We start from the raw sequence: 27,294 nt of genomic DNA on the forward strand, positions 1-27,294 counted from the left end.
AATTTGAACTCGGGTCATGTGATTCTTCCAGGTTTGTTATTTTTGCTTAGGATAGCCTTTGCTATCTGGGTCTTTTGTGATTCCATATAAATTTTATATATTTTTTTTATTTCTGTGAAGAATGTCATTGTTATTTTGATTGGGATGGCATTGAATAAGTAGATTGCTTTGGGTCGTATGGACATTCTAACAATATTGATTCTTCCAACCTGTGAACATGGAATATTTTTTCATTATTTTCGTGTCCTCTTTAATTTCTTACATTAGTATTTTATAGTTTTCATTACAGACATCTTTCACTTCTTTGGTTACATTAATTCCTAGGTATTGAATTATATTTGTGATTATTGTAAATGGAATTGCTTTTTGATTTCTTTTTTAGATTTTTAACTGTTGGCATATAGAAATGCTACTGATTTTTGTATGTTGATTTTGTATCCTGTGACTTTACTGAATTTGCTTAACAGTTCTAATAGTTTTCTGTGTAGTCTTTTAGGTTATTCCAAATGTAATATTATTCTAAATATAAATATCATCTGCAAATAAGGATAATGTGATTTCTTCCTTTCCAATTTGGATGCCCTTTATTTCTTTCTCCTTTCTGATTGCTGTAGCTAGTGCTTCCATTACAATGATGAATAACAGTGGAGAAAGTGGACATTCTTGTTATGCTCCAAACCTTAGAGGAAAGGTTGCCAGTTTTTTCCCATGCAGTATGATATTATCTGTGAGTCTGCCATATATAGCTTTTATTATGTTGAAGTTTGTTCCCTGTGTCCCAAGTTTTTTAAGAGTTTTTATCATGAAGGTATGTTGAACTTTATCCAGTGCTACTTCAGTATCAATTTAAATAATCATATGTTTTTTATTCTTCCTTCTGTTGATATGATGTATTGCATTGATTGATTTGCATATGTTGACCCAACTTTGCATCCCTGGGATATATCCCAGTTGGTCATGATAAATGATCTTTTCAATATAATGTTGAATTTGGTTTGCTAGTATTTTGTGTAGGATTTTTGTATCAATATTCATCAGAGGTATTGGCCTGTAGTTTTCTTTTTTTGTTGGTTCTTTTCCAGTTTTGGTAACAGGGCAATACTGGTCTTGTAGAATGATATTGGAAATATTCCTTTCTCTCTACTTTTCAGGACAGTTTGAGTAGGATTGGTATTAGTTCTTTAAATGTTTGGTAGAATTCAGCAGTGAAGCCATGGGGTCAAAGGATTTTCTTGTTATTATGGCTTCAATATCATTTCCTGTTATTGATTTGTTCAGGTTTTGGATTTCTTTTCAGTTCAATCTTGGTACTCCCTATGTGTCTAGGAAATTATCCATTTCCTCCAGATTTTCCAACTTGTTGACATATAGTTGATCATAGTACTCACTAATGATCCTTTGAATTTCTGTGGTATCAGTTGTACTATCTCCTTTTTCATCTCTGATTTGATTTATTTAGTTTTTCTCTCTTTTTTCTCAGTTGGTTTGGCACTTGTCAATTTTGTTTATTTTTTCAAGAAACCAACATTTTATTCATTCATCTTTTGTATTGTTTTCTTCATTTCAAATTCATTTATTTCTGCTCTGATCTTTATTATTTCTTATGGTCTACTAATTTGGGGTTTGGTTGGCTCTTGCTTTTATAGCTCTTTAAGATGCATTATTAAGTTATTTATTTGATGTTTGGCAAGAGTTTCACTTTCATTGTATTTATAAATATTTCTAACGTTTCTTGAAGTAGGCACTTATAACTATAAATTTACCTCTTAGTACTGCTTTTGCTGTATCCTACAGGTTTTGGTATGTTGTTCTTCCATTATCATTTGTTTCAAGAAATTTTTCCATTTCCTCTTAATTTCTTCATTGACCCATGGTCATTCATGCACATACTGCTTAATATCTATGTGTTTTTACACCTTTCATAACTGCTATTGTTATTGATTTATAGTTTTATTCCCTTGTCAGACTCAATGAGTGATATTATTTCATTTTTTTGAATGTTTTGATAATTGTTTTGTGACATATGGCCTATCCTTGAGAATGACTCATGTGCTGAGGAAAATAATGCATATTGTGCAGCCATTGGATGAAGTGTTCTGTAAATATCTATTATGTTTATTTGTTCTATAGTGCACATTAAGTCCCATGTTTCTTTATTGATTTTCTTTCTGGGAGGTCTGTCCTATGCTAAAAGTGATGTGTTTAATCAGCTATTAGTGTATTGAGGTCTGTCCTTCCCTTTAGCTCTAGTAATATTTTGCCTTACATATCGGGGTCTTATCTATTATGTTCATTTGTTCTGTGGTGCACATTAAGTCCTATGTTTCTTTATTGATTTTCTTTCTGGGAGTAACATTTTGCCTTACATATCGGGGTCTTCCAGTGTTGGGTGCATTATATTTACAATCATTATATCTTCCTGCTAAATTGACCCATTATATAATGAGCTTCTTTTTCTCTTATAGTTTTTGTCTTGTAATCTATTTTGTCTCATATAAGTATAGCTTATTTTGCTTTTCTTGGTTTCTCTTGACATGGGATATATTTTTCTATCTTATTATTTTCATTATAGAGGAAGTGATTTTTTTTAAGCAGTAGATCATTGGGTTTTGTTTTTTCATCTATTCAGGCACTCTGTGTCTTTTGACTGGAGAGCTTAGTCCGTTTACATTTTGTTATTATTGATAAGTAGGGAGTTATTCCTGCCATTTTGTTTTGTTTTATGGTTGTTTTGTGTTCTTTTCTTTCTTCTCTCCTCTTTTCCTGTCTTTCGTTTAGTGAAGTTGATTTTCTCTCATGGTATGCTTTAATTTCTTGCTTTTTATTTTTTGCATATCCATTGTATGTTTTCTGATTTGAGGTGACCAAGAGGGTTGCAAATGCTATCTTAAACCCATCATTTTAAACTGCTGACAACTTAACACTGATTGAATAAACAAAGACACATGAAAAAAACTATTAAAAACTCTACACTTTAACTACATTTCCCTGCTTTTTACCTTTTTATTGTTCTCTTTATATCTTATTGTACTATGTCTTCAAAAGTTGTTGTAGTTATTATTTTTGATTGGGTCATCAATTAGTCTTTCTGCCTAAGTCAAGCATAGTTACACACCACAATTACATTGTTAACATTATTCTGTGCTTTCTGTGTGCTTACTATTTCCAGTGAGTTTTATACCTTCAGATGATCTTTTTTTGCTTATTAACATCCTTTCTTTTCAGACTGAAGAACTCCCTTTAGCATTTCTTGTACGAGAGGTCTGGTGTTAATGAAATCCCTCAGCTTTTGGTTGTCTGGAAGGTCTTTTTTCTCCTGTATGCTTGACGGATATTTTTGCCAGGTATATTATTCTAGGGTAAAAGTAAAACAGGAATGTTTTAGTTTTCATGCACTATTATAAAGACTCCTAGAAAATGAAAAAACTCATGCTTTTAAAAATAAAACAATCAGTAATTCCTCTTTTTAAAAACAAAAATAATGTAGGTATGGGCACATGTATCAAGAGAATTGGAGAGTGTTATTTTAGAATTAGAGTGTGGTTTATTATTTCCCATTGGCATAAAAATATTTACCTTTTTTCTCATTTTTTCTACTTATTTTATTTAGTTTCAAGAAAAGGGGTTGGAATTTTGTAGGTAACTATGTGATGACTTGAAAGAAGAGAATAGGAGGGAGAACAGAATTGGCAAGAGTTTGAGGTTCACTATATTTACAAACATTTCTAACACATCAGAAAATCACATTATTTTTAATATAGTGACCAGATTCCTTTTCCATTATATACTCCTTACAATAAATCTCACATTTTGCGTTTAGTTATAGGCACAATGATTCAAGGATACCAGCCACGGCAGGTGGAAGAGTGAATGTTTCTTTTCATTATAAAAGAGGAAACTTAAGGGTAGAGAGTGTGGTAAAACTAAATGAGCCCACAGTGGGTATTCTATAAGTGAATGTAATTGAGAAAGGAAACTTTTTTTTTCAGATCACGATTCAGAGTAACACTAAGTTGTAAGAAACTGCAGAAAAACACATCAAAAAAGAGTTGTTCCATATTTCAGAGTGGACTTTATCCTAATGAGATGGATTCTCCATCACTGACTCCCACTGCGAGTGCCAGATGCACATCTTTCATGGATGATTTAGAAGATGTCTCTCTAAGGAATAGAAGAAAGTAGCATCTAAGGGTATTCACATTTTGACTGTATATCACCCTACTCATGTGTCCCTAGCATACAAAAACTGCAGTCACCAAGATCTCAGTGAAATAGCAAAGTAATCAAAGTTTATTTTGGTATTTCTCTTTCTCCACCAAAGAATCCCCCTTTACAAAAGTTCTCTCATATTTAACATCCTCAGAATCCCCACATTTACCTGCCACTGGTTCTTCTATTCCATCTAGTCCTACTCTTTACACAATCAATTCCAAATATAAAATTTATGTTTGTTCTTCAAACCAAAACAAATATAGCTATACTACTTAGTGCCTTTGTGTTACAATCCGATGAAAACAATTCAACAGAAGTCACAGATTTAAGACACATTTAATGATCCCAGAGGATATCTAAGCATGAGTTAATCATCATCAATCTCAAAGTGGTAGGCATAGAAGAGCCAAGTCCAGGGAACTTCTGAGCTTCACTCATCTCCTGGAGGCAAAGTTGAATTTATTCCCTTCCTTCATTGACTTCCCTAGAGGCAGTGATGTAAAAGCATGCACTATGAACTGTGAACTGAGACAGCATGGTCTGGCACAAATTCTGCAAATATCTCAAATAATGAATCATAAATATATGAATGTGAAGTTTTTTTTTTGTATTTAGAAAAATATCAGGAACATAATCTCCCAACATTGCCTTTAAATTTTCCATGGGGTCCATCTGAATTTGCTTAGCGATCTCTCTCCGAGCCTCCTGGTATCATTTTTTACCCTTCTACTGCCCCCACAGCCTTTGGTTCAGAGAATAGAAGCATCTGCCTGACGGAAACAGAGGTTCCTATGATAATTGAGCAGAAAGGGAACAGAAGTAAGAAACAGAGCATGTGCAGTTTTCTGGTGTCTGCTGGCTGATTTATTTTAGAACCTCTGCAAGTGGTCCTGTGCTTATTTTTAAGCTGTTTGTACATGGATAAAATAAAAATATTCTTTAGGTTTAACATCCTAAATGGTTTCTTGCATGTTAACATAAGAGACATATTAAAGACTACAAGTCTAAAGCTATTTTCTTGATTGTGATAATCATTTATTATAATAGCATATACAACAGATATTACTTAAATGCAATCTAAAAATTTACATTTTTCTGACAGAATGATCATAAAATGTGCCTTGGTTAAAATAAGAAATCTTCATTCTGTGTATTTTCTTACACATGGTGCTTGAAGCAAAACAGTTAAGAAGAATCTAGACAATCCAAATGTTTGATTTTTCAAATAAATTTGCCAGGATCTTTGGGTTTAAATTCTTTTTCCTCTCACTCGTGCTGAGAAAGTCCACATACATTTGAAATTTTGTCTATTTGAGCAATGCTTTTTTATCCTTTAAACTGATAATAAGCATATGGGAGTGGGATTGAATTGGAGACAAGCTTTTGATTTCTATTGAACACTCAAAAAATGTAAGGTATCAAAAATTTTTTTTAACTATCCAGTGATGGGCTAAAATGTATCAGAAGTTTGGTAAACTGGTATATCATTCTGATTTGGGGCCAGAGAAAGGAATAGATCTGAAATCATTTGTCAAGTACATGATGTCTGTCTTTGGGGCCTTCTCATCTCCATTTCCTTGCCACTCGGGCCTCTGTTTCTTTCTCAGCCTATTTCTGCTTAAGGCATCCAAAACTTAGAGCCCGTGAGATTTCCTACTGAACCCTTTCCTTCTTGCAAAAGGTTGTGTGTTTTATAGCTTGCTGTTTAGTTTAACCTCCATCATTATACTCAGACTCTATTCAAGAAAACTGCTTTCAGCTAGCAATAAAAAAGAAATACTCAAACGTATCTGAATAAAAGACCCATATGGCTCATAAAATTTAGTGTGCATTATAAGAATCACCCTGGTTACTTGTTGAAAATGCACTTTTGAAGGCTGGTCCCAGAGTTATTTCTTGTCCATGTTTAATAAACACTCCAACAGATTCTGATGCTGGTTGAGAAACATTGTTCTAGGATTTCTGTATATTACTAGAATTTTGGAAGGATTTAACTTAAGTCACAAGCCTTCCAGAGATGAAATGTGATACTATGTATCACAGAGATGTTTGTGAAACTATGAGTGTCACATACAGGAAAAAAAAAATACATAATAACATAATACATAACACATAATAAAATTAGATATGTTTTTACTCTGTAGCTTCTTCTCACTCTCTAGTGTGGGGGGGCCTATTATCTGTAAAATAATTCTGTGTTACTTTTCCCATATGAAGTTTCCCACATCATAATTCACTTTGGAATACTTACAGTCCATGTGTAAACAAACAAACAAACAAACAAAACAGGGTCACAATAGAGAAAAATGGAACAAAATAAACTGCCAAAATTATACATTTTATTGAGCAATGGAAATTTTTGGATTTACTTCTTAAATTCAAAGAGAAATTTTGTTTTATCAGAATATAACAGCTAAAGGAATATTTTAAAGAACTATAAAAGCAGATCTCCCTTTACCTACTGAGCACAGAATTACAATACAAAAAAATGTTTTTTTTTACTATTTTTATTTTTTAGTTATTATTATTTTCTTAAATTCTGCCTCACATCATCATTTTATGCTTATAATGTTCTACTTATTTAATGAGTAGTTCCATAAAATTTCTTAAAATTTCTATTACTCAATACGTGGCTCTAGGCACTTAGAAATGCTAAATCTATGGTCCCACTATGGACGTACCAAATCAGAATTGCATTTTAGAGTATCCCTAGCCGATTTGTATCCGAAATACCTTTTTTCTGGATGTTACCATACGGGAGTTTGTTTCTAATCTATAACTTTATGAAATAATTGATTCTTACTAACAATTTTCTAAAAGGAGATGTATTGTTTTTGTTCAAGTTATAAATGTCCATTTAAAAAATAAAAAATACAGAAAAATATAAATAAGGAAACTCACTCAAAAATATTATTGATGTGATAATTTCAGACATTTCTACATATATATGTAGATATAAAGAGAAATATGGATGGATGATGAATGGACAGTGAAAGGGTAAGAAAGAATTTTACTGAAATGAAATCATCCCATATAAAATTTTTTAAAATGAAAGATATTATTTAAGTTGATAGAAACAAAGAAACTTAAGTGAAATTGAAAGTATTGTTGAACTTGATGTAAATATTTCTTTACAAGAAGAGCTATTAGATTTTACAAGTCATCTATAATGAGAACGTTGTGAAATTAAATGTTTCAACTTTAGACATCCATTGTCTGTCCAATGAAGGATGAGAAAGTAAGTATCCATACTGCCTCACACCTCCACCTCCCAATTTTTTTTTTTTTAAATAATGGCAAGGTTTTTAATATTCACATTTGATTCCAGAATCACAATTTCAAAAGTTGTTTAAGTTTATTCCTATTTAGGGGTATAATTGTCTCACTAATAGTACTTAGCAACAGTATCTCCCATCCTGAGCATCCTGAGTTTTTAATTTTGACACACTTCTTAAATTCAAATATTTAATTACATATTTTTATTCTCTCCACAAGGAAGTGTGATGAGTATTGTTTAACTTCTTGCATGCTTATGAAAATATGTTGTCTTTTTACTAGAAGGCTAAATCCCATGGGTATATAGTTCTTTTGTTACTCTTTGTTGCATAATCCCGTAGATAATTCTTGTATTTTCAGGCATTGATTTTTTTTCCATGAAAAAATCTCAGATTACTCTAATTTACATATGCTGTCCTTGTACCTTACCAAATACTTATTACATTCTTTTTCTATGCAGTTTAGTACCTTTACCAGAATATGTGTTAGTTTTGCAATCAATATTCCATGACGTACATTGTGCCTTAAGTTGCTGATGATTCAAGTTTTCTTGATTTCAGTCCAATTTTCTTCAATAATATCTTCAATGATTTTTTTGACTTTCTGATTTTACTTGTTCTTTTTTTAAGGGAAGTTTATTTATCTGTGTGTTTAGATTTTTTCTTTACTTCTGTTTCACCACAGTAGAATAGGTTTTGTAACAACTAGGAGGTTTCATCACTCATTAGAATCCGATGCTTAGGTTTTTCCTTTTATACTACTATTGCTTTTGAGGAATTAGCACTAATCTTCTGTTTAGAAGACTAAGGCATGTTCTGAGCTGTGATGTCAGGTGTCACAGGGTATAAGCAGAGGTGACTTAGAAAGCACTCAGTGTTATGGGAAGGTGTCCATCTGTTGATAATATAAATGTCAAATTGCTGGCTGCTATCACCAGGAGGCCCATATGCTGCAAAGAAAAGAAGAGTAGCTAATTACACTCCGTCTTTCAGAAGATATATAGTTTCCACTGTGCTACAGACAAATGATGTAGCACCAAATGTATGCGTGACAAAAGACAAAAATAGACACATCTGACTTCTTTAAAATCAAAAACTTTTGGGCTTCAAAGTACATCATCAAGAAATTATAAAGATAATTCACAGAATAGAAGAATAATATTTAGCATGGAATGGAATAGACAAATGTTGGTGAGAATCTGAAGAAGTTACAACTCTCATAAAATTGTTTGGTGCAAATATAAACTGATGAAGCTGCTTTGGAAAGTGATCTGGCAATTCTCAAAGGTTAAATATAGATTTACTATATGGTCCAGAATACTATCGGGTATATACTCAAGAGAAATGGAAACATACATTCACAGAAGGCTTGTACATTAATATTTACAGCAGTGTTACCCATAATAGCCCAAAAGTAGAAATGCGGTATATCCATACAAAGGAATATTATTCAGTAATAAAAAAAGTATGATACAAGGTACAATATGGATGAAGTTTGAAAACATTAGGCTCAATGAGAAGATACAGACATAAAAAGATAATATATTGCATAATTTCATTTACATGAAATATTTAGAATAGGCTAATCTATGAAAACACAAATTATATTAATAGTTGCTGGAGCTGGGGGGTGGGTGGGATGGAGAGCTCACTGGGCAAATGGGTGCACCATTTCTTTTGGGGTGCTGAAAATATCCTAAAATTTGCTTTGGTGATGATAGCATGACTCTGTTAAGGCACTGAAACCTATTGAATTATTCACTTTCAATAGGTAAATTGTATGCTATATAAATTATATGGCGAAAAAGCTATTAAAGGAAAAGGCCAAGTGGAGCACAGTTTGGGGACTTGCTTGCAGGTTCCTATTTGGACTTGCTTAGCAACCTCTCCAGCCTGATCCTGTTTCCTCAAGGTCATGTCTTCTGCTCAGTCTCCCCTAAACTATTGGTATGTCCCTGTGAATGCACTTTCTCTTTTCCTCTGCTCTGGTGATCTACTTCATGGTGGTGATGAAGAAAGGAGCTAAGCAAACAAAGGTGGTCTTATTCTTTCTTCCCTTATTCTCTTTTTAATTTTATAATTATGTTATAACTATATCCTGCTTACCTCTTATGGAAATATAAATCTGAACCTGGACAATTTTAAAATGTTGGCGGGATTAGACCTGTGGGGAAACTCTCATAATTTATAGCAATTATGAGAGGTTCCACTAGTAACTTTTAGCATGTATGAAGAAAATATAAATATATTTGAATCAAGTTGTATATTATCCGAATGTTAAGCTTTTGAAAGGTCCACTGGGCTAGGATTTTTTGAAACTATTTTGCTAAGAATGAGGGTTAATGTTTTTTCCCTTTTTTTCCTGTCCAGAAAAACATTTCATAAACATTAGTTTTAAATCCAAACTTTGTATTTTTGTGAAAGCAGTCATTATTTCTAAGTTTTTTCTCAACTGCTCACATCCTGAGTAAAATCACATTGCTTAGTCCCACAGGAGACATCATTTGTACTATAAAACAAATGTGATCATGTATAACAAGACATGAAAGTGCAAGCTCGTCAATGTGCCTTTGTGCTGCTCAGGGCATTATTTTTCCAGTTAACTTTATGTCTGAAAACAAATTAGGATGAAAAGCCTGCTCAGTGAGAATATGGAATCATACCAAAGAAAGTGACCAAACCATCCAAGCATTTCTAACTTCCAGCAACTCAATTTCAAATCAATTTGTTTCCAGTTTCCAAGTCTAAATTTTCCCATGTTGCCCTTTCATCCTTCTAAATGCAATCCCATTTACAAGTAAAACAATTCCTATTTTCATAAGAGCATTATTAGAAGTTGAAGTATATATTATTATTTTAAAAATATTTATTTTTGAATAGGTAATACAGTCATGTGGTTTAAAATTTTAAGACTAGTGTAAACAAGAATAAACATTTGTTTATATCTCTGGCTTCTTCCAGTTTACATTTCTAAAGACCATCAATTTAGGTGGGTTTTCTTTTTCCAATATATGCCTCAAAACATATTCTATACATCTATAATTAAATATATATATACACACACGTATATATATATATTTCTTTATACAAATGATGGTGGCTATATAGTCTGTTTTGTATATTTCTTTTTTCACTTTTCAGGAAGTCATAGAGATATGTCTACAGCAGTGAATCAAGTTTTCTTGTGATTTTAAAATTTGTGATGTGATCTTTTGCATGTGAATGCCATAACTTATTGTTATAGTGACCTTTCATGGATATTTAGGTTGCTTTGGAGATTCACTTGAGTTGTTGCTGTGTGCGAGTGATTTGTTCCTTTTTATCGCTGAGTGGTATTCCATGGTGTAGATGTACTATAGTTTAACTATTCACCCATGGAAGCAAACCTGGGCTGTTTCCAGTTTTGAGCTATTACAAGTAAAGCTGCTATGAACGTTTATGTGCAGGTTTTTTGTGTAAATACACAATTGTATTTCTGTGGCATAAATGCCTGAGTACGATTGCTGGATTATGTGGCAATTCCATGTTTAATTTAAGAAGCAGCCAAACTGTTTTTTCCAGCGTGGCTGTACCACCTACATTGTATCAACAATGTATAAAGGATCCAGGTTTTCTATATCCTCACAGCATATACGGTTGTCATTATTTTTTATTTTGGCCATCTGATAAGTGTGTAATGGGTTTAATTTTTAAAACATGAAATATTACGTACCTCATTTATTAAGAACCATCCAGAAAATTATAGAAAATTATCGTGGACATCCATTTTCCCAACACAGTACGATTTTTCAAAGATAAAAATCAGAGTTACAGATTATACTTTATGACTTTTTAATTAAGTTTGGTTTTGTCTGGACTTATTTTATTTCCCAGGATTTTCTTTTCCTCTACATCTACTTTCACAGATTTGAGAGTAATAAGATGGAAGTAAGTGTGATTTATTGCTACCCACTCTGACAAAATTTATGTTTCTATTGTTATATAGCAAGAGACTTCAGATTAATAATACTTCATGAGATGTACACAAGACTTTTTACTGAGATTAAACTTTAGTATTCTGATTTTAGAATCCTCACAACTGCAGTGTGTTAAAATGTTAATTCTCTAAGATATTGCTGAGAGACAGATGGGATAATTATCTTCATATCAAATATAATTGTTTGAAAGCTACAAATTAAATCATGAGCAAAATTTCTCATGCATAAAGCTTAACTCTAGTAAATTCTGTTTAAGAATTATAGCTCAATAGCTTTCAAGACCACCACAACTATATTTTAAATTAATATTTTGCTTATACATTTGCTAAATAATTCATAATTTATAACTTTATATAAAATGTCTCACCATGTTTATTTATGTTGCTAACACTACTCTGAACATGTTTTATTCCTTAATGTTCCACCAGCATTTTCTGTAGTTGACTTGTATCCTTCAGAATTCTGTATCTTGGTCATTTTCTCAGTAAGATATTTGACTGAGTTAAATCCTCCTTTTTTATATTTCCTTCACTCTTATTTCGTAACACATAGACTGACAGTTCTTCAATACTGATCATCCTTTAACGGAACCACTTGTTTCTTGTCTTCCTGAGGAGGAGGAGGTATCTTATTTATTGTCATTTTCCCATAGTCAAGTTTGGCACCTTACCCTTAATAGGCATTCAATAAATCTATGTACTTTTGTTGATTGGTTGAAAAATGAAATAATGGACTTAAAAACACCTCCCAAGCTCCTCAATCCATTTATATGTTAATTATTATTTCTCCAGTGAGTTGTGTGCTCCTAATGCCTAGTTCTTTGAGGGTGAGCAGGTGGATGAACTCAGAAGGGAAATTATACAAGAAAGGTGTACTGTAGAAAGTTGTCCTGTGATCTCTTTTCCTCCAGCCACTTTCAGACATACTAGACTTATAGCTCCATCTCCTTATCCAGTAAGCTATCTTTTGGAAATTCAGAGCTCTATAAAAATATGTAAGCTTTTACTTCAAATTAATACGCTCAGAAGTTTTGTGTCCATAGATGCAGTGTCACCCGGTTGCCCCATATTCTTGTCCTGAAAAGACTTGATATAATTTTCTGACTATGTTTATGGAAAGGTAATGCACATTTGGGTCAGTTCTTAAAAAGTAATTAACAAATTCTAATGAGACAAAAGCTCATTTTAGAAACTATATTCTCTTACTAGACTTTAGGCGGATTTTGGGTTAGTGTAAATGAGTTGGTTATTTAAACCTTTCACATCATGATTTTTTAAATGATAAATATTTTTATATAACTCTTGCTTTTGTGAATCATGTTTTATATATAACTTTTATCTAAATCTCTTAAATAATGATTTTTAAAATTATAAATGCTCTTGTATATTTCATTTTGTAAATTATGTTGTATATTTAATTTTTTAGGTGCTAGACACCTTGTATTTTATCTGGAAAAGGGAATAATTGTTCTTAAAGTGTTTGACTACCTCATATCAAAAAACATATTTATTTAATAATTGAGTAGGTGGTGTATTTAAATATATTACTAATCAATATATAATGGTGCATTGGACATTATCTCTCCCAACTTTATGGCATATCTTATGTCCTAGTGGTTAAGAGTATAGAATTATTATCAGATAATTAATAATAAATCCTGTGCAATCAAAAACTGAGTCTTTTAAAAGTGACACTCAAGTGTAACACATTAGTAGAATATAAAATATCTTGCTTGTTAGAAAAAAGATCAGCAAAGTTTTTCTGTGTAAACACCAGATAGTAAATATTTTAGTCTCTGAGGCCATAAGGTCTCTTATTAAATATACTCATTTATGCTGTTGTAACTTAAAAGCATTCTCTGACAATATGCAATGAGTATGTTTGTGCGCCAATAAGACTTTGTATATGGACACTGACATTTGATTTTCAAGTAACTTTAACATGCCATAAAATATTATTTTTCATTAGATTTGTTTTGAGACATTTAAAAATAGAAAAAAAAATGTTAGTTTATAGGATGTAAAAAAAGAGGCAATGGGCAGGATTAGGTCCCTGGATTTCCTGACCTCATTCTGTAGTAAGTTATATTGTTGGGTTATATAATGTAATTCATTTTATTTCTATTTTTTTCAAACGTATTCAACATGTTGATTTAAAACATATTTACTGACTTCTTTGGTTTTGTATATTCTATTTATTACTTAGGAATTAAGAGATATAATAATTTTGGAGTGATAATTAGATATTAGATGCTTTTTTTAAATCTCAGTACAGTCACCTACTTAACGAATATAAAAAGATTTTTATTTATTTATATATTTATTTATTTGTTTATTTATTTTGAGACAGAGTCTCACTCTGTCACCCAGGATGGAGTACAGTGGCGCAATCTTGGCTCACTTCAAGCTCCGCCTCCTGGGTTCACGCCATTCTCCTGCCTCAGCCTCCCGAGTAGCTGGGACTACAGGCGCCCGCCACCACGCCCGGCTAATTTTTTGTATTTTTAGTAGAGACAGGGTTTCACCATGTTAGCCAGGATGGTCTCGATCTCCTGACCTTGTGATCCACCCATCTCGGCCTCCCAAAGTGCTGGGATTACAGGCGTGAGCCACAGCACCCAGCCTAAATAGATATCTTTAATTTCTATTTCATAGCTGAAATAATGAGAAAGAGAGGAAATTAGACATATTTTCAAGGTTACGTACTTCCTGAGAGTTGGGATATAATTTTTATACATAGGTTTGTATGATTCTGTGTAGAACTGAACAACTGTCATTCAGCCACATTATGCTGCTTTCACTTTAGCACAGTACTGTGCTCATGTTTATGTGTTTAAAGTTTTGTTGTTGTTTCTTGGTTGGTTGGTATTCAATGCTGCTATAGTCTCAAAGACACAAACAGGAAAATTGAATTCATATTTATTTTGCATTGCATAATTTTCAGCTGAGTGATTTTGCTCCATCTAGCTTCCTTTTGAGGAGAATTGGATTGGAACATTGGCAAATAAAGTTTGATATACAGATTAGTTTCTTTTTTCCCTAAACGTGGTCCCTGATTTGAAGTTATATTTATAATTTAAGTTTTAACTTTGCAATTTTAGTCAATTTCCTTTGGAATTCTTGGATTTTTGGAACATTTGATGATGCATCAGTATTAAGAGATTATTTTTGACAGTGGTTAGAGAAAGAAGGAAGTGTTCATATATGGAGATTATAAAATATGTAAAAGTGCATATTCATTTTTCTGGACTTAAAAACTACCAAGAGTGATCCTTTTACTCAACAACAGCATAGAACTATATTCATAATGTAGGTAGTATGGAAAATTGAGCTACCCTTAAAAATGGAATTCAACTAAGGCAACACATTTTAATTCACTTTATAATTCTTCAAATTTGATCATGCCTTTGTTAGATATACACTAATTTATTTCAATAAATTATTTCAGAGTATATAAGAAATTTATCCAATTTTTTGAACAGAGTTGTTAAAGTAATAACAACAACTAACAGCATGCCACTGTAACTAATATCATCACTCATTTTAATATAATAGATATAATTTATATATAATACACTTTTACTTAAATGTATTATATGTAATTATTGTTTAGTGGCTAGTAACTAAAAGATTTGCTGAATTACTTTTAGACATCAGAGAAAATTATTTCATATCTGTTTCCAAAATTTAAAGCAAAACCTAATATTGAGGTCATGCCATTGCATTTTATGAGATTGATAAGAGTTGCAATTATTATTTAATGAATGTCAAGATAAGTGAGGGAAATGCCACTTTTTTAGACAAGTAGTTTAATTGAAATAAAAACCAAATACTGTGTACCATTAAATTGAAAACAGCTGGCAACATGTGGGATGATGCTGTCCTAACTTGGAAACATTATCATTGTTAAAAATATTATTTGGACTTATTTTTAAAATTGTGCATAAAGTGTAATATACTAATATTTGGAAATTTATAGAAATGTTGGGAATCTATACTCAAACATCATAAACTGATTGAAATATACCCATAATCTCACTTAATGTATACATAATAATGATTTAAGAAAGCCCATGAGGGCACTGTATTCCCAGCAGCCCATGCAATGCAAACACACATGAAGTACTCAAATATTTATTGAATTAGTTAACATATGGCATCCATCTGTATGCTTTGTTTTCCAAAAGAAAAATATTTTCTTATATTCTTATGTAAATTTCAGTAAAATAGTACTCATTTATTTTTAAAACAGAAAGAACTTAGTTTATCATCAATAATTTCATTAAAATGTATTCATTTTTTATTTTTTGTGTTCATTTCTGATTTCTGTCTTCAAGAAGGTATTTAATAACACTTGATTAAACTGCATGAAATGCCATTGTTTAGACAAAATATAAAACCACAACATAACAAAAAGAGGAGGGTAATGTTATTTTTAAAATTTCAAAAAAGGATACATTTCATGGAAGTGAATATTTCATTTCTTAAGCTCTAATCTTCTTAGCACATTTCAAAGTTAATTTTCAATTGAGTGGTTCTAGGATAATAAGCAGAAGTTAGAACATTTTAAGAATAATTAGTGTAAGAGAGTCAGATCATCCATGGAAAATTGAGTTATAATTTAGTAAAACAGAATTTCAGTATGACCTGTGTAAGGGAGATGGCTATGCTTTAGTTAGGAGTAGGCTGAAGTGGTTTTCCAGTGCAGCCTGACTCAGCAGTTTTGGAGTGCAGGCACACAACTCCACACGTTATGTAATGATGCTACATGAGGCACATTATATAACCACACCACATTAGGCACGTTAGGTGATCACCCAACTGAGCTCATGCTTGATTCGTAGCCACTATTGTCTGTAAAAAGTATAATTACACTTCTAATGCTGTACATACAGCTTGTGGCTCGCACCCACGACTTGCGTCCAGGCCGGCTTGCACACACAGAGAGAGTAAAAGCTATGTCAAAACTGTCTATGACTCTTTGAGTGTTTTTCCAGCTACCCACCATTTCACCGGCTCCTCTTAGACCTCAGTTAGAACCTAACAATTAATTTCATGAACAGGATTCCCAGCTGGGTGAGCCTTTGGTCCATGCCGATTTCGGGTTTACCATGTAGCCACAACATGGGTTGTGGTGCCTGGTGGCAGCTATATTGCTCCGATGGCCTTCGGTGGGAACCTGGGTGGCAGTAGATGGGTCCGTCATTTGCATGGAGAAGGCACTGAAGCAGCTGGAAGCACCGAATACCGAGAAGGAATGAGTCTTTGCTGGCAGAGTTGGATGGGTGTTTTTAACTGCACTACGAGAAGTACACACCCGGTCCCTGAGAGATCCAGCAGAGTTAAGGGCCCTTCAGGAGCAGGTGGGGCACCTGGAGACCTGGCTACACAGCTCAAGAAAGGAATTAGAAGCTGCCGTGAATGGGGACCGTCAGGCGCAGGCGGGGCACCTGGAGGCCTAGCTACAGAACTTGGAAAAGGAACTACAGGCTTCTGTGAATGTAGACCTGGGTTCACACCGTAAAGAAGGGGAAGGTGCTCCAATTGCAGGCTCCCCTACCCCCACGAGAGATAAGAATGCCCCAACGAGTGACACGCTCGCAGATATGGATACATTTGATTTTGGACTGAGAGAAAATCGATAAGCGGCCCAATGAAGTACTCTTAACTTTGTGGAGACAGTTGTCTCCGGAGCAGCAATTCTAGAAAATGCCCAAGTGGGAGAAGGACATTGCTGCATGACCCAGTCCAGCCTGGCCACTTCAGCTCAAAGGCTATGTGCTGCAACCAGGTAGGGGTGTAAAGCCTTTTCTGTTTGATGAAGGAACTGGCCGTCGTTCCCGGTGTGGGGAGACACCACAACCGGAGGTCACATGTGAGGTTTGCAATCCACTGGTCCACCACCAACATACCATGAGTGCTGGCGCTGGTAGACAAAAAATAGTGCAGATACATTCTGGGGGTGGATATTTTACATGGCTTGGCAGCTGTGCCGTCTATTACAGACTTGACACACTGCTTAAGAGAACTGGGACAGTACCCCTATGTAGTGGACATGACTAATGCATTCTTATCCAGAGAGCCAGGAACAGTTTGCCTTCATGGGAGAGAGACAATGGACTTTCACAGAGTTGCCACAGGTCTATATGCATAGCCTCACCATATGTTGTGGTCTTGTTAATGATACTATGTTAGCCACTGATTCTCTTGTAGATTTTGAAGTGGCAATGCTCCCGTTGCCTAGAATTAAGATGATGAGGCTGAGACAACCTTTCTAGCAGCCAAGTGGGCTATTCAGCAGGCACAGCCCTTATGGATAATTAACCAGGGGCGCCCATTTGAGCTGTATGTGCATGTATCCACAGGCAGTTCTGGCTGAGGCCTACGGCAGTGCATGGAGCGCTTGGGAACACCAGTAGGCTATTGGCCCCAACTATGGAAAGAAGCTGAGCTCTAGGATTCATTGATATAGAAGGAGTTAATAACTGCATATGCTGCCCTTCAGGCTCATAAGAGTGTGGCAGGGTGGGCTACAGTCATCATGCAATGAATTACTCAATAGTGGGATGGGTGCATTCATGGATAACAATCCCCCGGACTGGGAAAGCAGCTAGTAACTGCATATGCTCCCCTTCAGGTTAGTGAGAGTGTGACAGGATAGGCTGCAGTTGTCGTATGAATGACTTACCCAATGATGAGATGGGTGCTTTCATGGGTAACAATCCCCCAGACTGGAATGGCATAGACATCTACTTTAGCAAAGTGGGGTACCAACTTAGACCAGTGGAGTATGCTGAGTATAAGCCCCTTAGCAGCAGAGTTGCAAGAGATCTTGGAACCTGTAGTCATAATGCAAGATAAGGCCGTGGGGCCTAAGGCACCCCTAGACATGGGTCTAGCTGAGGTGCTACTGCTGCCTGGACCACTGTTGCAGTCCCACCTAGTACTGACACCATATTGTTTGAAACTGGATGTGGACAGTGTGGTCAATGGGCTGAACTCAAAGCAATATGAATGGTGATCACCAAGAAAGTGACATCTATGATAATCTGCACTGTTAGCTGGGCCGTTTATCGAGGCTTAACCTTGTGGTTAACTACCTATAAGTTACAAAAGTGACTACTTGGTCACTGGCCCATGTGGGGCCAGGCCATGTGGCAAGACCTATGGTAGGAAAGATGTCTTTCTCCACCAGGTATGGGGCTGAACAGTAACCTGTTATTGCCTGGCCCAATGCCTGTAAAGATAGGGAAATAGAAACCTGGCTTAATGTATAAAGCAACCTTGGAGTAATGTCACGTGGAGTGGTTGCCTGCCATAACCTGGAGTTTTTGCTCCCTATATTACTGCTGTGGACTCTGGATCCAGGGTTCCGCCCTGTGGGCATGTGTCTCTGCCTGGAGGATGCCCTCAGCTTAGGGGGTGGAGTGTAAGGGAGATGGTTGAACTTTAGTCAGGAGCAGGCCAAGGCGGCTTTCTGACACAGTGTGACTCAGCAGGTTTGGAGTGCAGGCACACAACTCTGCATGATATGTATCCAATGCCATGTGAGGCACATTAGATGATCACCCATGTGAGCTCATGCTTGGCTCGGAGCCACTATTGTCTGTAAAAGATATAATTACCATGCTGACACTGTACATACGGCTCGTGGCTTGCACCCACAGATGGTCACAGGCCAGCTCATGCCCAGAGAGAGAGTAAAAGCTGTGATGAAACTGTCTATGATTCCTCAAGTGTTTTACCAGCTACCCACCACCCCACCAACTCTCCTCAGACCTCATTTAGCACCTAACAACCTGACATTTCATATAGTCATTTTATAACCTTGGTAAAACCAAGGTTATAAAAATGTGCAAAGAAAATAAGCATGATTCTAAAAAATGTTTTAGAGAAACTTTTTAAACAGCCTAAAGTAGAATACATTTTACTATGTTTTCTCAAATATTTGTTAGAGTGATTTTCAATTGTCATTATTAATTGGAATTATCATTAGCAGATCCAGGCATCTTGGCTCTCCAATTTCCAATGTGTTACTGATACTATCTTTAAATGAATATTGTTTATGACAAACACTTTTATAATGTGTAACAGCTGAAGAATTGAAATTTAATTCTTGGACATTTTAATGATAAAGCCAAATCAAAGACAAAATGAGATGGTGTTGACCACATGGTGAATACATCATAATGGCCTTACTTGATGAGGGCCATGGTACAGTCTTACACTCCTCCTAGAATGTTGGGCCTCTGATTTTGTGAGAACATCCAGAGTTGTGTAATTTCAGAGCAACTGACCCATACTTAGCAAAGTAAGTATGACTGAGAAACAAACCTTAATGTTAGGGTGGTGACTTTGTTCACATTAAATAATATGCATGAAAAGGGAAATTATAATCAGAATTATACCTTGATAACATGGAGCCAAGTAAGTAAAGAAAACGGAAGTGGGTGATTTTGAAGGATAGTTATTATTCAGTCCAGGCTGTGGCTAGTCTCTGCTAGGAAAATTATATTAGAATTCTCCTCTAGAATTTAGGATGCTGAGAATTCTTCTGTTTTTGTTTCCTTTCATTGAGATGATTCAGCAGAAAGGTATCAGTGAAGCTGGGTCATTTCCACAAAGTTCCACAAAGTGACCTCTTTTTTATGAGTGGATTTTACAATCTATCTAATGTATATCAAAAATATATAAATTCTGTTTTCACAGTTTTTGAATTTATTTTATTTCTTGGTTTTACCTTTTAATCAAATTTTTAAGAAGCAGGCTTCCTTTTTTTTGTTCTTTTGTGATTTTAAAGGCTAAAGATGAACACCTTCTTTTAATACGTTTGTTCCACTTAATGCTAAATTAGTTCACAACAGCTTTCTTGGACTTCCTGTTTTCTTCTTATTCTTCATATGGGAATAATTTCAAGACATAGGCATTTCTGTTTCAGCTCAAATAATTAGTCTCCCCAACTCTAGCAAATACTATGTTAATAATAATTTTGTAGCTTGTATGTATTTATTGCCTGGAGTAAGGTTTCAAAATGAGCAAGTTTAAGGTAATGCACCTGGCCCATTGTGTAGTTTCAATGCAGAAACAATTTTCCACAGAGTCTAGTAGGAAATCAGTTTACTCCATGTAACAATACTGCTATTTAAGATTTTCTCTCAAAGCATAAATATACTGAAAATAGTTATTTTTCAAATGCACTCAACATTAAAATATGGATAATCATCAGCTATGGGAACAGTCTTTGAATATGTGGTTTCTGAGGTAGTGCATTAATATATCTTAGGTAAAAAAGATTCTCCTTTTTTTTTTCCCCACCAATCTATTACCTTCCAAGTTTTTTGCACTGAATGCAAGAATACTGGACCCTGATGACAGGTATCATGCATTATCTTCAAATTGTGAATAAAAGCCAATTTTAAATTAATCAGATTACCTTTGGAGCTGATCATCTACAAGAAGAGAAGCCCCTCAGCCCAGGCTTTATGGTACTAGTGGAGAGGCCCTAGTTACCTATCACCCACTCAACATACCGATTCTTTAGTGTCATGGATTTTCCATTCAGAGCACTTATTTCAATGTGCAAGTAAACATTTCTTTTTTTTTTAATTTATTTTCTGTTTCTTCTGGCTATGGTAAGAGCTCTATGAAAACAAAACCTATTTTCTGTTCCTAGCTTTATATATGATGCCAACCACAATAGAAGGCATAAGAATTATTGAGTGAATAAATAAATACTTCTGCACCCAAGCTGAGGATTATTTTTCCACATGGATTATGTAAAGAATTCCTCTATTTCTAACCTAGGAGAAAGCTACCCAAATTTCCTCAAATCTAACATGAGAGAAAGCTAGTTCATATCTTGGGAGACTAAGGACTCCAGAAGATTGAAGAACTTGAAGTTTCCAAATGCATTTTGGTTTGTAAGAGTGCTGCCAATTAATGCCAGTACAACTAGTTCATATTTATAGTTGCTTCTCTGAAATCATCAGATTTGTCTTTTAAATGATCCTCATCATTATGAGACATATAGACCTCTCCACAGAGAAATAAGAACAAGGATCTCCTTTTGTAATTGTAATTACCCCTTTTGTAAGGGATAATTTTCTTCTTACATATGCAGTCCTAAGAAGGCCAATAATTATTTCATATTGGAAGAGAGCTTCACTACATCAATAGCTTTCTCTTAGTCATTCTGTCAGAATCACTAGGAAGCCTGTGCTTTAAGATATTAGTAGGTACAAGTAATATCTATGTTGAATTATGATATTCTTAATAATCACCTTGATCACTAAAGTAAAAATGGAAATTTTATTTCATACTTCATTTATATTATCCTTGGTTGCCCACTAAAAGAATAAAATTAGATTTGGCCAGATAGAGATCTCTGCATGTGCTGATTATTTGAGAATTTTCTTCGCTTTTGAATTGCTGCTGCTTTTCTTTAGAAGGCATAAATTTTGAATGCCCCAAATTTACATGAGTGGAAATTATATTCCCAAGATGATATGGAGAAGTTAGCAGCCTGAGCTCCTTTGTTTCATTGCAGTGCCTTACATTATAGGTTGTATGGTTTACGCCTTTGGTTTATAAGAAGAGATTATGAGCTTGATTATTAATCAAAGTATATTAATAAAGTAGAACATTATCAGTTAGGCATCCTTTCACATGTGGAAAAGATCACATAGGGAGCAGAAGTCACTTATTTTGGCTCAGCAACAGAGAATCATTAAACACGCTAGAGTTCATTCCTGGTGATACATTATTGGAGATTGCAGTAAAGTCACAATTTTTCTACTCTCTTTTATTTTCATTTTATTTTATTTAATAAATATAATACACATAGAATTAAACTAGGTGTGAAAATTCAAGGCTGGAGTAAGAAATACATAATCTCAAGGATTATATGTAACTTTTCTCTTGTTTATATTGATATTTTTTTCCGTTTCCTGTTAATAAGACTCATGTCCCAAGTGGGAGCTTGGAAATGTTAGAGTTCCAGGATATTAGGTTAAAAATGAACTTGGCTGTTGAATGCTTCTATTGATGTTAGTTCTGGAAACTCAAAATCAGGTCCAAATAAATTACATGGAAATTGTAAATATCACCTACTTTTTCCCTGTTTCTTGCTTGGCTAGTGCTGGTGTTTATGAACTATTCAGAATCAGACTGAATTGTTCCTGGCAGCATGTACTGTTATGCCAAACTGATGCTTTGGAAAGATGTCTCATGGACTTAAGTTTTAAATCAGAGTATTATTTCTGTTGATCCTCATTTTATTCATTGTGAAATAAATAAATATGAACATGTGATAAGGCATCTCTTTCCTAAGCTGGAAAAAGATGGATAAAATGAAGACTTTGTTGCTAAAAAAAACCCCAACACTTTACTATAGTATTGAGCAAAGGAAACTAAACTACAAATTTGTGTGTTTTGGTAGCTATAGATAATGGGAGTAAGAGAGCTGACTCACAGATAAACCTATTTAGAATACCGAGATACTCCGAATTACCACTTTCTGTAACTTCCACATGCTAGGAAATGCTGCTTCAGTCGTCAGTTCTTCACTTCTACCAGCAGACATTTTAGTGTAAATACATTAAATTGCTGAAATAAAGACATCTCTAATTACTTCATGGAGAGACTGTAGTACAGACTGACTAGAGACTCTGCTAAAATAATCACTGAGCTCTTATTTCAGCAAACTTATCACAAATCTACATTTCTCAGCAATAATATTGTGTATCCTTACTGAAAGTCTGTTTTGGGGTGATTTTTTAAAAATTATTTGTGTTTGTATGATAATAATGGTTATCATAAGAATACCATAAAGATGTGAGACAAAAATATGGAGAAGCTTTGACCCGTGAGTTCTATATTAAGTATTTCATATACATTCTTATTTTATTCTCATTAATAATAGAAAGTAGGAGCCATTACCTCCATTTTACCTTGAGGAAATAGAGTCGCAGAACAGTTAACGTGGTGCATTCTAAGTCCTCTTGCAAGCCAGCCCATAGCTGGATTTAAATGCAAGTCAGTGTGGCTACAAAGTTTGTCTTCTTTTATTCCATGCCATTTTTCTTGATGTTACAATACTCAGGTGGTAACTTGTCCTTTTGGAAGTGTGTAAGGGGATTCTGCTATGAGAATGGCAAGAATATATTTTCACTGATGAGGCCAGAAGACATGGATGGGTCTAGCTCAGTTGAGTTGAAGAAAATGTCTCCAAAGCTGTAGATGGCAAAGCCTACACTTGAAGAAATGGGAAAAGCAACTCCCTACGGACTTCTCAGCAGAATAAAAGTTATGAGAATATTAGAGGACATGGTTCTTCATCTCTGGGCAGTGATAAGTTCAAGAACTTATGTTGTGTAAAATTACTATTTACAGTAAGGCTTTGGCTTCTGATTCATCGTTTAAGTTTTTATCAGAAACTAACAAATAATTCTGGGAAATTGTCAGGGGCCGAAGTAATAATTAAATAGTAGTTAGGAAAATGATATGATGTGATTCCCACTATGGCCTATTTTTTTTATTATTATTAAACTTTAAGTTTTAGGGTACATGTGCACAATGTGCAAGTTAGTTACATATGTATACATGTGCCATGCTGGTGTGCTGCACCCATTAACTCGCCATTTAGCATTAGGTATATCTCCTAAAGCTATCCCTCCCCCCTCCCGCCACCCCACAACAGTCCCCAGAGTGTGATGTTCCCCTTCCTGTGTCCATGTGTTCCCATTGTTCAATTCCCACCTATGAGTGAGAATATGCGGTGTTTGGTTTTTTGTCCTTGCGATAGTTTACTGAGAATGATGATATTCAATTTCATCCATGTCCCTACAAAGGACATGAACTCATCATTTTATGGCTGCATAGTATTCCACGGTGTATATATGCCACATTTTCTTAATCCAGTCTATCATTGTTGGACATTTGGGTTGGTTCCAAGTCTTTGCTATTGTGAATACTGCCACAATAAACATACGTGTGCATGTGTCTTTATAGCAGCATGATTTATAGTCCTTTGGGTATATACCCAGTAATGGGATGGCTGGGTCAAATAGTATTTCTAGTTCTAGATCCCTGAGGAATCGCCACACTGACTTCCACAATGGTTGAACTAGTTTACAGTCCCACCAACAGTGTAAAAGTGTTCCTATTTTTCCACATCCTCTCCAGCACCTGTTGTTTCCTGGCTTTTTAATGATTGCCATTCTAACTGCTGTGAGATGGTATCTCATTGTGGTTTTGATTTGCATTTCTCTGATGGCCAGTGATGATGAGCATTTTTTCATGTGTTTATTGGCTGCATAAATGTCTTCTTTTGAGAAGTGTCTGTTCATGTCCTTTGCCCACTTTTTGATGGGGTTGTTTGTTTTTTTCTTGTAAATTTGTTGGAGTTCATTGTAGATTCTGGATATTAGCCCTTTGTCAGATGAGCAGGTTGTGAAAATTTTCTCCAATTTTGTAGGTTGCCTGTTCATTCTGATGGTAGTTTCCTTTGCTGTGCAGAAGCTCTTTAGTTTAATTAGATCCCATTTGTCAATTTTGGCTTTTGTTGCCATTGCTTTTGGTGTTTTAGACATGAAGTCCTTGCCCATGCCTATGTCCTGTATGGTAATGCCTAGGTTTTCTTCTAGGGTTTTTATGATTTTAGGTCTAATGTTTAAGTCTTTAATCCATCTTGAATTAATTTTTGTATAAGGTGTAAGGAAGGGATCCAGTTTCAGCTTTCTACATATGGCTAGCCAGTTTTCCCAGCACCATTTATTAAATAGGGAATCCTTTCCCCATTGCTTGTTTTTCTCAGGTTTGTCAAAGATCAGATAGTTGTAGATACATGGCGTTATTTCTGAGGGCTTTGTTCTGTTCCATTGGCCTATTGTTAAATGAGCTAATGTCATCAGAGAGCAGCTATTTGAATCTTCGTATGTAGCATTCAAAAAGTGGTTTTGAAGGGATAAACATTTTAGGAAGTAAAATCATGGTTAAATCTTGTGATAGAGATGTTATTAAGTGTAAATGATGTTTGTTATTTTGTTAGCACTTTATTGATATTACGTAAGCAGTATGTGATCAGTGTAAGAAAATGGAAAATACTGATGAGTGACAATTACTAGAAACTTCAAAAAAACACAACATAATTTCAGCAATGCTAATAACTTAGTGTATAATATTTACCATTTTTCCTTTACATGTATATTCTTTACCTAAACAGGATCAAATCACAATGGTTTTTGGTAACCTATTTTTTGTTTGTTTATATATCAGTTTTCTACTTAATAGTACTTTATGAATAGCCATCTATCATTATTTGTGATTACAATACTATTTCATACTGTTGATATACCAAAAATATTTAACTAATTGTCTTTTACTGAACAGTTAGTTAAAATATTTAACTAATTGTCTTTTATTGCTTTGATTTTTCAATCAAAACAAGTCTCTCATGATTAAGACTTCAAAAAATATTTATATTCTACTTTGAAAAATTGTCATTATCTAATTTTTAAATCTCCTCCTAACATTTTGTTTGCCTTTTAATGGGATTTGTACATTTTCTATATTGCTACATTTTAATGAATTTATACATATATATTTTCTTTGTGCATTCTGCCATTCCTGTTATGGCCACAATAAACTTCATATTTATTGTGTTTCTAAATGTATCAGTCATTTTGTAGGATGTGTGTCAAAAAATAGTGTCTTCATGAAATTTGACATTTCATACTCCTTGCTAGTATGAAATATGATTGCTGCATATTTTTCTGAGTCATCAGGCCTGTGTGTTTGGTAGACATGATCTCCATTTCATGGGAGATGGATGTTAAAATTAATATCTGATTTTGTTTAGCAGAGAAAAGATCATAGGTTATATTTTCTGAAACAAGTGGTATGTTCTATATTTTGAGCACCGAACATCTTGAGACCAAATAAATGTAAAAGATTTTTAGAAAGAAGCCGAGAGGAATATTATGACAATTTATTTACTATTAATGAATGCACAGTGTTCTGTAAAATAATCATGTTAACCAGTACACTGGTCTTCCTGCATCATCAACATTTCCTTAATAGTCTGCCAAGCAATGCTGAATCAAAGATACCATTAAAGAAATTAGAATCAGCTGCTGAAGCTGAAATGTTTACATCCTATAAAATCCTTAAAAAATAATGATAAAAAAACAAGCCTTCATTTCTTTGATCATGCTACTGGATGAAAGGAGTTTGTGGCTGTAAATAAATTTCTTTCTCTTGAACAAGTATCTGAGCAGAAGATCATAATGTCTCCACAGCTAGTTCCTTGCGGATCCACATTTGTGCCTTTTCCACGACTTCAACCATCAATATCTGATTCAAGAAAAAGGTACTGTAGGGTAAGCTGTAACATCAAGGGGTCGAAATGATGAAAACAATGTTTGGATGTTTTTGCTGACATGGATAAGGCTATAATTATTTGCTCTTATTTATTCATCCAAAATAGAGTACTTTTCATAATCTGTAGTTTCAATGAACTTACATTGCATGGTTTAAATATATTTCTTTTAATGATCAACAAGAGACACACATTTCAGAAAACTCTCTTAAGCATTAGTAATATTCAGTTTTGCATTTATTTTTAAGTTACTTTGCAAAGTTGAGTACATACATTATACACTGACTTTAAGTCGTTACATTGCTCTCATTTGGTATAAAATCTTTTCTCTATCATTGGTATTTAAATTGAAGATATTTTGAATATGTTACAATCATCATTTTTTCTGAAAAGTTATTCAGTCACATTATTTATTTTAAGATTCATATTCAGGAGTTAAATATGTATAGCATAAT

At 34.2% G+C, this 27,294-nt stretch overlaps 1 protein-coding gene across 12 annotated transcripts in view; it reads left to right on the forward strand.

Moving 5' to 3' along the window:
- The window catches only part of KCNT2 (potassium sodium-activated channel subfamily T member 2), a 393,821-nt gene that overhangs the window by 53,404 nt on the left and 313,123 nt on the right, over positions 1-27,294 (forward strand). Inside the window, exon 2 of one of the 12 annotated variants that reach the window (XM_054523904.1) lies at positions 26,760-26,830. The exons of the other annotated variants lie outside the window; for them this stretch is intronic. Within the exon in view, the coding sequence (XP_054379879.1) occupies positions 26,760-26,830 (71 nt within the window). The remainder of the gene's footprint in view (positions 1-26,759; positions 26,831-27,294) is intronic. 12 annotated transcript variants of the gene reach the window in all.

The sequence above is a fragment of the Pongo abelii genome, chromosome 1 (assembly GCF_028885655.2).
Source record: "Pongo abelii isolate AG06213 chromosome 1, NHGRI_mPonAbe1-v2.0_pri, whole genome shotgun sequence".
Classification (NCBI taxonomy): domain Eukaryota; kingdom Metazoa; phylum Chordata; class Mammalia; order Primates; family Hominidae; genus Pongo; species Pongo abelii.